General features: G+C 33.4%; 1 protein-coding gene across 2 annotated transcripts; it reads left to right on the top strand.

Moving 5' to 3' along the window:
* Nucleotides 1-3726: 3726 nt before the first annotated feature.
* Nucleotides 3727-8161, top strand: LOC111387062 (ras-related protein RABE1c-like). 2 transcript variants are annotated; one of them, XM_023011581.1, is made up of 9 exons: nt 3727-3849; nt 3985-4104; nt 5071-5143; nt 5238-5338; nt 6734-6799; nt 6967-7064; nt 7488-7550; nt 7624-7716; nt 7815-8161. In XM_023011581.1, the coding sequence occupies exons 2-9, from the start codon at nt 4032-4034 to the stop codon at nt 7887-7889; spliced, it is 642 nt and encodes a 213-aa protein (XP_022867349.1). In that variant the 5' UTR covers nt 3727-3849; nt 3985-4031; the 3' UTR covers nt 7890-8161. The 2 variants fall into 2 exon arrangements, with proteins under 2 accessions (XP_022867349.1, XP_022867348.1); XM_023011580.1 differs by having other exon boundaries at nt 3731-4104.
* The last annotated feature ends 3686 nt before the right edge of the window (nt 8162-11847 follow it).

The following is an 11847-nucleotide window of genomic DNA, read 5'->3' as shown; positions in this document are numbered from 1 at the left end:
ATCCTAGAAACTGATACTTCAGATTACTACTGGGGAGCAGTGTTAAAGGTGAAATAGAATCATAAAGAATATAAATGTGAAAAAGATTGTTCTTGTCCTGAAATACTTGCAGGCTATACATCAGGAACCTTCAAAAAAGTTGAAACAAGATATGAGACGAACAGAAAAGAACTCATTGCTGTAAAAAGAGGAGTTAAAAAATATGAAGATTATTTATTACCAAAGAAGTTCTTGATTAGAACTGACAATACTCAAGTTAGAGCATTCCTAAAAAATAATGTTGATCCATCTATTACCAATAGATATATTATTAGAATACAAATTTGGTTCTCATATTTCAAATTTGATATTGAATATATTAAAGGAAAAGCTAACTTTCTTCTCGATTATCTTAGCAGGGATGGAACTAGAACAACTAAGGACGAAAGTCCAAATACTTGAGATAAAAGTTTTCTATTTGGAAACCCAAATTCAAAATATCCAAGATAGACTTCGAGGCAAAAATATAGCCCTTGAGGCAGAAGTTACTTGTACCAAAACTAGTATCCCTTCGCAGGGACTTGTGAATACTAGCGCTTTCCCCGAGGATAAAGGGAAAGAAAAGAAGGTAATAGGAACCCCTTCACAGGGAATACTCAAACCTATTACTGGTAATAAAGATATTCAAGATATCAAAAGAGAAGGTAGCTCTTCACAGAGCCAAACTCAATCTAAACTTTCTATTGAAAGAATAGATCCAAAAGATATTGTCAAGATATGTCATGAAGCAAAAATTCTCAGAAAAAATAACCATGAAGAAGTAACACTCTTTATTATTATTTTCAATATTTTATCAGATTGGTATTTGGAGATTGGAAAGTGGATGAAGACTCTCCACTATTCAAAATACAACAAGATAAATTTTTATCCAGGAGCACCAGCCAATTGGGTTCGAAATTGCTTTGAGATAGGAAATATACTCTGTATATATCCTAGCAAAGATCTCAAAGAGATAGCTCAGCTTCCAGCCAACATCAGGAAAACTGTTAAAAGATATACTGAAATTGTTAAAACAACAAATATATATATCAGATTCCATTCAACAACTATGGAGTGGGATCCTCTTCTGGAATATATGCATCCATCTTTCCATGTGATCAAAATGGGAATCACAAATCAACATTTTTTACCAACTAATCAAAAGGTTGTTAAAAATGGATATCAAGATATTCTAAATATGATGCCCTACAGGCGAGCAAAATGGTATAAAGAGATATTTGAACATGTAACTCAGATAATTACTGAGAAAGAAAAAATATGGGTTTATCCATCTGAAGATCATATTATTTATTCCAATGCAAGAATGGATACCAAAGAAGAAGATATTTGCTATCTCGACCATTTATTATCTGCAATTATATCCAATCAAGTGCACGGATCAGAAGATATGGCTAAAGAATTATGCAAATTACTTTGGAATTACAGTGATCACCATTGTGAATACTGTGTAGTTGAAGATATGAGTCAAGCATCCCTTAATGATGAAGAATTCTCTGCAGAATTCTTTGATTCAAAAATGGAGAAGTGATGGTGACTAAAGTAGCCCTTTATCACTACTTTAATAAAGAAATTTATTAAAGAAAAACTGTGGCTACTAGAAGATAGAAAATAATATAAGAAAAGTCTCTATAATTGTAACTACTCCTCACCAATAGTTACAAGTGGCAGACAAACTCAAAAGATAAAGCATCTAATTTCAAAAGAAGAGGTTCACCCAACAAGAAGACAATGAAGAATTCGGTGGAGATAAGATGGCCTAGCTACCCAACAAAGAAAGATGGAAAACACCTGTCCAAAATAAGATTCCAAAATCTTCTATAAAAAGGGGCATGAAGGAAGAAGGAAGATATCTTGAAATAGCCTATCTCTTAAACACATCTGAGAGAAATCCTTTGTAATCTGTATACACCACTTGTATTCAAAAAAATATTAGATAGCTTGAAGATAGGAAAGCGTGTAATAAGGTAATCACTTATGGAGTTCTAAACTTCATAAGGTGAGTACCAAAGGTATGTAAATATAGTTTGTAAGCATGTACAATTTCAATTTATGAATATCAAAGTAAAGTTTGTTATGTTTAACAAAGCCTTCATAAAAGGTTTTCTTTAAATTTCTCATGATTCCTCGGCAGTACAAATAGAGATTTTAAAAGATTTTCAAAACTTTGATTTTGAATGGATGTTAGCCATGCCAAAGTACCCGTATTTGAAGAATGGTTTAGGGGAAAATGCAGTTTTCTAACAAAAATTTGTAGCATCTTGTGTGTGAGTTATCTTTTAAAATTTCGTTCTAAGTAGGAACTTGATTCTGAAAAGAGTTTGGATAGAGGTGAAAACAAAGACTCTGGATACTGTGAGATAGCGTCTGTGGAAACACGGCTAGTTCTCTAGAATGAAAAGTGCAACCTTAATTGAAAAGCCTTTTGCGGAAGCAGTTGTAGACCCAAATGATTTCAAAAATATTTTAAAAATTTTACTTGGTTCAGAAGACTGATTAAGTACATGCAAAGCATCTATAAGAGCATACTGGAGGGAAAGCCTGTTTATTTCCACTTGATTACTGTAAGTTATTTTTATATACTTATGCTTTAATTATTTTCATGAACAATTCACAAGCATCCACTTCCACTACTAATGATGATAATAATCTTATTTTATTTTTAGATGAAAAAGATGTTTCGTTCTTACTTAAATTAGATAAAAAAATCTGATAATATATTTCCTATTGGTAAAGAAAAAATCGAAGAAATATATAAAGATATAGATTATAATTGTAGAAATAATATAAGATTTGATTCTGTAGGAACTAGTAGAGAAATAAGAAAAGTAGAAGATATCATAACTAAATATACAAATATACAAGAAGAAATATCAGAAGGATTATTTAAAGGATACATAACCAAGAAAGGTCAGCCAATAATCTTTAAAGAACTATTAACATATAGAGAATATTTAAAGATGTTCAAAAGATTAAAAAATATAGATATAGTACCTGATTGATAGATCCTTAAAGATATAAGATAGATCTTGCAAATAATCTCATTAAGGGTAAAGTAGTACTTTTAATAAGAAAGACTATTGTGGAAAAAAGGAAGAATTCTCCAGCCATTCTCAAAGTTATCCCAAAAAAGGGATGACTGACGGGCTAATTGTGCACACTTTCCCACTATTAATTTAGGGTTAAAACAAAATAAAAATGAAATTAATCTTCCTATTTGTCATCTTTTAACAAAATAAATTATTTACTAGGGTCACATTCTCCACCACATATTCCAGCAATCAAATACTCTACATATAAACCAATAAATTTTTTTTTTTTCAAAATTTCAACCATATATTCTCCAAAAATCATTATTCAGATGATAATTATATATATATATATATATATATATTATGGTATCCATAGTGGCCCCGTTTGGGAGGGATTTTGAGAATTAATTTTTTAACTGTCAGAAGAAAAGTGAGGTCCACCTGTAAAAGAAGAAGTCAAAAATTACGGTTGGAATAATAAAATAACGGTCAAAAAATCAATTTTTTAGGGTAAAAAATTCCTCCCAAACAGGCCGAGTATATACGTGGAATTCCATGATTGGAGGGTTATATAAATTATTTTTCAACCTTATAATAATATTATGTCACTTGTACATTATGATCACCTTTATAAACACCATAATATACATAACCCCTGTTCAAAACTCTAATGGAAAACAAACAAGCTCTAAGAATTCAATGCGACTAATCTCACAGACCTTCCCTCCTCTTTTTCCTCCTCCTTATTTATTAGATCCCCTTTTTATCTCTGTCCGATCTGGTAAATTTATGCATTTGTTTGACGAAAATCTTTCATCTTAATTTAAATGCAAATTTTAATTTTTTGATTTTGTGCCACCCTTCATTCCTTAAATCTTCTGAAAATCAAAAAATAAATACGGGTACCTTTTGCTAGGGTTTATTTTCTTTTCATATTGAGGAAAGAAATTCAGATCGAATCAAATGGCTGCTCCACCTGCCAGAGCTCGAGCCGATTACGATTATCTAATCAAGCTCCTCTTGATAGGAGACAGCGGTACGTATTTTGTGCACGCAGTTCTATACATATTTTAAGGTATTTATCATGTTATTTTGCGTAATATTTGAAATATATGGACGTGCTTTTATATTTGTTGTTGTGGAACCTGCATTTATTTTCATATTATTATGGCACTTAATATTGTTTTGATCTTTTGACTTGGAGAAAATTTAAGATCTTCCAGATATGTATTTTATTTCATATTATGGAAAATTTGTTATATTTCATATGATTTTGTGATAAAAATTGGTGTTTGACTTTTAGCAAAAAATAGTTCTGTCCAGTAAAAAAATGTTAAATTTGATTATATCTGGCAAAATCTATATTTTGGCTAAGTATGTGAATATATGTGTTGCCAATATCATAAAACAAATGCTTTGTTATAGATGCTTGTGAATTTCAAAGCATATGTTTTCTGGCACAGACTTATATACGACTTTTATATGTACAATTATAAGGAGTTTTATTTAGAGAGTGATTTTCCATTGACGAATTGCAGAGGATTGCAGTCTCTTTATGTGCTGTACTCTTGGACTTCAGTAAGTCATAGTATTAATTTTAACTTGAGGAAATGGAATGCCCGTATACAATCAAATGTTCCAATGGATAAGCTCTCCATAAGAGAATGGCAAGGAAAGTTCGAGTGATTGAGATGAAGTCATTGACTTTCAATCTAGAGGAATGATTGAAATCTTATGAAGGGTTGCTGCGATTAAACATTTTAAATGACTTAGCAAGGATATGAAAGATTTTGTTTCTGGTATGACTGTAGCTTTTGGTTGGGGGATAATTTCTCCAGTTCATACTCATTCAGGAAAAGTGGTTGTCTATTAATCTCCGAATTTTTATTATAAATTGCCAGAATTAATCTCTCACCTGGCAATTTATACCAAATATTCTGTCTGGAAGCTGTAGTTAACTAGATCTGGATTGAAGTTCACATTTAATGATTTAAGTTTTCAGGTGTGGGCAAGAGTTGCCTTCTTTTACGTTTCTCTGATGGCTCTTTCACCACCAGTTTCATTACTACTATTGGGTAGGTTGCTTTCCAATATAATAAGGTACCCTTTTTAGTTTGACTTGGTTGACATTCTTCTGCATAGTCTATCTGATTCTGTTTTCTTATGCAGCATTGACTTCAAGATAAGGACCATAGAGCTCGATGGCAAACGAATCAAATTGCAAATTTGGGATACTGCTGGGCAAGAAAGATTCCGAACCATCACAACTGGTATGCCATAACCAGTGCATAAATCTTCTCCATTCCCCCTATCCCCATCCCTAGACAGAAGCTGAGGTCATGAGGCATTTCAGTTTTATCATGTTTTTCTTCAGTCAGATTAAGGTATCTTTAGGAATATGAGGAGTTCTGCATATCTAAGAAGAAAGTAGAGATTGGCTGTTAATTGGTGGAAAAAGATTTTAAAGTTTTAAGTATCATGATAATTAAAAAGAAATTCCCAGTTTCCCTTGCAGGCTGGTGTAGGTTATTAATTGTTTCATATCATGTAGTTTATTAATTGTTTCATTATAGTTTTGCCTTCAATCTAATGCATGCTGGTGTCCCTTTTTTCCTGCTTCATAATGTGCAATGCATTCTGAGGGAAATTTTTTTTTATTGATCATTCGATTTTTTCCTCAAATGAGTATATGGCTGCAACTGAAACCCCACAGAAAGTTAAGCTGGAGGTGGTTTGCATTTGACTCCTTTTTTTTGGATGAGCTCAAAACTTGTGATTGTGCATTGTTTTTAATAATTCATGGAATAATGAACTATTCGTGAGCAGCTTGTACCTTTTCTAACAATTAATCTTGTTTCTTGACCATATTTCCTCATATTACAAGATGGATATCATGATATAGGTATTTTTGAAGTTAAGGAAAGAACCAAACATAATTCGTATGTTTTAGTGGTAAGAAGTATGATACGTTTTATAAAATATCTGAAGCCACTACAATTATCGTGATAGCGAACATGTGTATTCAAACGGCCATTATTAATCTTCACTTCGTTTAGCAAACAAGTCATGAACGAGTGCCAAGCGAGCCAAGCAATCTATTCCCTATGGTTGGTCTTTTGCAGTCCCAAGACAGGAGTTAGGTTGAAGAAAGACATTGTACGAAGGGCAGGTTTCTCCTCAGAAACAAGCCATGTCCAACAAAATCCTAAACTACATCCATGTTTTACCTGTTCTTTATTCTATAGTTCTTGCTGTTTTGACCGAACCTGATTATTTATGATCACAAAGGAATCTAGCTCTCAAATGTCATAGGCTGAAAAAAGACAGTTAGCACAATTATTGCAGCACAAGTATTGCATTTTTTGATACTTGTTAGATGATTGTCTTAGAAGCAGATAGTTGTGGTTAGGGATATGCATGTATCAGTTTCCCCAATACTCTAGCAATCATCTTTCCTACATTTAACCATGGAAGGATAAGTGAAATATTAGAAAGGGGATCATCATTTCCTATGGCTTCTTTTCTTTTTTAAATCATAAATTTAAAGAAAAATATTATTTTTTTATATATATATATATATATATATATATATATATATATATATAGACCAGAGGTGCATTTTTCTCTCCAAGCTTTATCTTTACGTAATTTTTTTGGTTTTGCAGCATACTATCGTGGAGCAATGGGAATATTGTTGGTGTACGATGTGACTGATGAGTCTTCTTTTAACAGTAATTACTATTTACTCCTCTCTGATCATCTTTTTCTATTGGGCCTGGTATTTTTGCCCTCATTGTACGAGATTAATTTGCTGATATATCTCATTTAAATTTTTAATTGGTATATCTATCCTTGTAGTTTTTTCTCCCTTTGTCAAAATTGACATTCCTTTGTTTAGACATCAGGAACTGGATCCGTAACATTGAACAGCATGCCTCTGACAATGTCAACAAGATACTAGTGGGTAACAAGGCTGACATGGATGAAAGCAAAAGGGTATAATCTCTCTCTCACCAAGTGCATGCTCAAGCACACGAATGTCACTGTTTTTACATATGTATGTATATGCATACATGTTGCAGACATGGCTATGAGCACACACGGGGACTCTTCTGCATCATTGATCTGATTGGGTAGCTAGAGTTCAATTGAATTGGTATTCTATGAGTATGCATTTCATGCAAATCAAATGTAAAATCCACCTAGTGGATTTTGAAAATTCCAAGAATAAAATTTAAAAAAAGAAGAAAGAAAAAAGGTGAGAAGTGATGGACCTGATGTTAATACATATAGATGTCATGCCTGAGAGATCTAGTAGGCACAAAAACTCGTCCTCTTTGTTTTGTGATCTACTTACAATTTTTGTAATCTAGCTTGTTGGATATTTGAAGATTGATCAGACGAAACTTATTTCTGTAGGCTGTTCCCACCTCCAGGGGTCAAGCACTCGCAGATGAATATGGAATTAAATTCTTTGAGACAGTAAGTTGCACTTGTTAGCTGATGATGGAATACATGCAGTAGAATTCAGTTTTAATATCACTATCTCAAACAGAGTGCAAAGACAAATATGAACGTGGAGGAGGTGTTTTTCTCAATAGCCAGGGACATAAAGCAAAGACTTTCCGAATCCGACTCAAAGGCGGAGGTATAATCATGTTTTTGTTTTTTCCTGCTCGAGCATCAGTTATTACTTTATGATTGTGTAATCTTATTGCCGATCTATCCACATTCGGAATTTTGCAGCCTCAGACCATTAAGATTACCCAACCCGACCAGACATCAGGAGCTGCCCAAAAATCAGCCTGCTGTGGTTCTTGAGCAATGCCTTTGCATGAAACATAGGATGATCGGCTACATCCATAAGTTGACCACGGTGGATCTAGTCTTGTTATGACACTATCAGTGTTGCTTGTATTGTTATTACTTGTTATTTTTAGTTGCTACACAAATATGCTTTGGTTGCAAATCTTATCGGAGGAATTAATTAGTCTTTCCTACACAAATATTTTTAGTTTCAGAAACTAATGTTGAAATAGCTGTCTATTTATCAATTTGGTGACACTCTTTCGAAGTTGTGTGATATTATCATATACTGGGTGCAGCTGTTTTTAACATTCTCAAAATCAATCTCAGCCTTTGATTTTATAAATTAATATTTCAGTGTACATTTTTTTTTTAAAATAAAAATAAAAAATGAAATAAATACAATTAAGACCCTTGTGAGGGTTTCGCATAGTTTTAGTAGTTCTTCCGCTTCTAGGATAAATTTGACTGAAAATCCTTGTGTCACCAGTTCAAGCCTATTCTTTTTTTGTTTTTGTTGACCTTTGTAGGAAGTAAGAGCAGTTGATCTTTTCACGAGATAAAGACACAAAAATTAGAAACAATATATGATTTTTTTAGTAGTTGACATTTTCGCTTCCGCTTCATCCCCATTGCTCGTGCAGGGGCTTCTTTCCAAGGCCGAAGGAACCCCTCTCTTTCAAGAGGATTCGCTTGGTTTCCGACGTCATCTTTATCAAACTTCTTTGTCTTCGTATTCCAAAAAAATCACAAGGAATTATTCCATTACTCCTTTCTAATAATAGTGGAATCAATGGTGCAGAGTCAAAAAGGGCAACGCGTTTTGAACTACTTAAAATCAAAATATCTTAATTTTCAATTCCATTGGAGTCCAATGAATCGCTTCCCAACGGTATGTTCTGGGTTCGGTTAGAATCCCCGCCCTCTGAACCTGACGTGAATATGGAGCTGGAAGATGGTGCAAATGACTTTATGAAATTATATTAATACTTCCACATATTATGGGTAACGTAGGAGACATCTCCATTTTTCCTCACAATAGAAGAAAAATGAATTTACTTATCCTACTTTCTCTTTAGTCTGCAATTGCAATACACAAAAGCTGGTGGAAGTTATCCTTCGAGCCATTAGCGTACGCGTGTGTTTCCATTCGGTTAGCAATATTGTCACATGTTAACTATAAATCCTAAATATGATTTCCTATTGAAGTTCTTACGTTTTTGAGTTCTGATAAAGTGGTGGTACTGTGAATATGTACAGGCAATACTGAAAAATATCAGATACTTAATTCATTGTGTATTCCATCACTTAAGTAAATTAAACAATTCAGTTTCAATTAATGTCTCATCCCATGTAGGTGCTCCAAGAATATGATTATCATACATTAGGAAAATTTTGGTGTAACAGGTGTTTACATCTCGATATTTCATATTTTGCCCTTGTTATTTTATAATTGAGCACTAGCTAGTATAATTAACTTTATACTCTGAATATAAAATTAAATTCAAATGCTCTTCCCGAATGAGAAGATAAAAATTAATTGTTGCAGATGATGTATTATATTGATTTTAATCGATACGTTGATTTGGTAGGATTATATCTTGATAATGATCATATGGCTCCAAAACGAAGGAACTTTTTTTTTTAAAAGCGTTGCATCATAATTTGTGCACGTGATGCCTACGTTCATCTGATGCAACGCATTTAATAGAAAAAAGTTTATTTGTTTAGAGTCGTATGATCATTGTCAAGAGAATAAGTCGAATCAAAGGTCAAATAAATACTACTTTTATAGTTTAAAAGGAACAATTTTAGTACTTTTTTAATTTCACCGAATGCAATTGAGCAATTTGCTCTTTGATCAGATCTTTGAAAAATCCTTGAAAAAACTGTAAATAATTTCGTAAGATGAAGATGATGATGAGCTACATTACGTAAAGGACATAAAATGAACAAGAAAATATAAAATTAAAGAATGAGTGAGAACTCTTTTCCTAAGTGGAATAATGAGAATATCAAACTAACTATGACTAAAAAAAAAATATTTTGAAGTGATGAAAGCTATATAAGAGTTGGAGGAACTTGAAAAATTCAATCCTCCAAACCGTCTACTTAAGAGGCAAAAAATGGTAAGGAATGAGGAAAGCTAAAATAGAAGAAAAAAATCGGGATCAAAATTTTGAATCGGCTAAAGCATGTCATTGTTGTCCAATCCAACCCATCTAATTTTGGTTCATGAGCTAGTCTGTACAAATTGCTAAGTTGTTCGCACAGGAAAATACTAGCTCGACACGCCTATGATTCTTTTTGAAACGTATCGACAAGTGACTCGTTCTATTTGACGTCCCTACATCAAAGTGTTAGATAAATCACCATTAATGTTTTCTTGATTAATCACGATAGATACGTTTTATTTTTTATAACGGGGGTATTGATAAATCTTAATCAATGGCGAGACATTTTGATCAAGATATTAATTAAGATTTAAAAGTGTTGATATGAAAATTTTAGATCAAGATGGAAATAAAGAAGTTGCACTAGCATAGAATCATTCATAGAGCACTACACGTCTCGAAAAAAAAAAAAAGATCATATATTCGCGTATGCTATAAATTTCCAAGATGAACGGAAGAAACGAAAAATGGGACCAAATTTTTTTGGTCGGTGGCTGGGTTCCACTTTGCAGCCGGAAATTCGCATCGCGTCAATTTTATTCATAACGTGTCTAACGGCAGCTTTCAACACCCGTTAGAAATTCCGTCCTTGTCTCAGTTCGGTACAACGCTGGCCCCCCTCTTCTCTCCACGACAGAGAAAATCTTTAATGGGACAGCCCGTCCTACGTGGTGTGACTGTCAAATGAGGAGCTGTCACTATATCGAGTGGTTCACCCTCACTCACTTGAGGTAGAAATAAGCAAAAAATCAAGTTCCAAGTTGACTTTACCATGAGAACGGGCCACCGATGATGTGGTAACTTCCCATTAGACGATCGCACACCTTCTCCATCACGCATACAATTAAACATCCCGTGATTTGGACTCCTTGTAAGAGCAGTGTAGAGACAACTCTTATTTCTTGACTTTGTTGGGCCACATTTTGCGATTTACCTCTCTCACAAAACTTTAGGGGTGGGGCCGTGGGGGCTGGGTTTAACCTTTTTTTTTTTTTAAACATTGGACCCCACTACGTCTTATTCCCCCACCGTCAAAGAATCTGCCGCTAATTTCGACCAGCGAGAATTTTCTTTTCTACTTTTCCTTTTATTATTCCTCTTAACTTTAAATGGCAGAGGATGAATCACAAACAGGGGGGGAATCAGGGAATGCATAACGTACCACAGTACTCACAGAGAGCTTTGCTTTACTCAAACGCTTTCTCTCTCTAGGTTTTCTATATATTTTAAGCTTCTTTTTCGCTCTTGGATATCTCAGCTTTTTCGTTTTCAAGCGACGCTCTCAGTTAAGTCTGTTTGATCGTGCTCGGTACGTTTTATTGGACATTTGTATTATTTTTAGCTAAATTTGATTTTTTAACGCTGCTGTAGTACTGGTTTTTGCATATAATATGTGCGTGTTTTTTCATATTTAGGCGTGTGGATATGAATTTTTTTGTACACGGTTTTTAGTCTATTAAAGCGCATTGATCTTTTGCCATGGAGTTTTGAGAACTATTTTGATATATTTTGGGAGGATAAATAGGTCCTTACATTTCAATGTCAATGTGCAAAATGTCCCCCACCTTTCATTTTTTTGACATTTTCATCCCTATTTTCACATTTCATCTCGCAAAAGGTAATTTTCATCCATTTTGATGATTGTACACTCCTTCCAAATAAAATGAAAAGAAAAGAAAACATAGATAAATAATTGCAACTATAAACCTATATTTTCAAATCATTCACAAAACTACCAATCTATATCATTATTTTATCCCCTCCATTTCATATCAGGGCCCCATCTCCATATCAGAGCC

Source organism: Olea europaea, unplaced genomic scaffold (genome assembly GCF_002742605.1).
Source record: "Olea europaea var. sylvestris unplaced genomic scaffold, O_europaea_v1 scaffold3882, whole genome shotgun sequence".
In the NCBI taxonomy this organism is placed as follows: Eukaryota; Viridiplantae; Streptophyta; class Magnoliopsida; order Lamiales; family Oleaceae; genus Olea; species Olea europaea.
This window is presented reverse-complemented; position numbering and strand designations above follow the sequence as displayed.

Excerpts from the sequence above, each read along its gene's own strand:
- LOC111387062 (XM_023011581.1), top strand. The coding sequence starts at position 4,032 with ATGGCTGCTCCACCTGCCAGAGCTCGAGCCGATTACGATTATCTAATC. Across the intron at positions 4,105-5,070 it reads CCTCTTGATAGGAGACAGCG|GTGTGGGCAAGAGTTGCCTT; the intron begins GTACGTATTTTG and ends TTAAGTTTTCAG. Across the intron at positions 7,551-7,623 it reads GAATTAAATTCTTTGAGACA|AGTGCAAAGACAAATATGAA; the intron begins GTAAGTTGCACT and ends TATCTCAAACAG.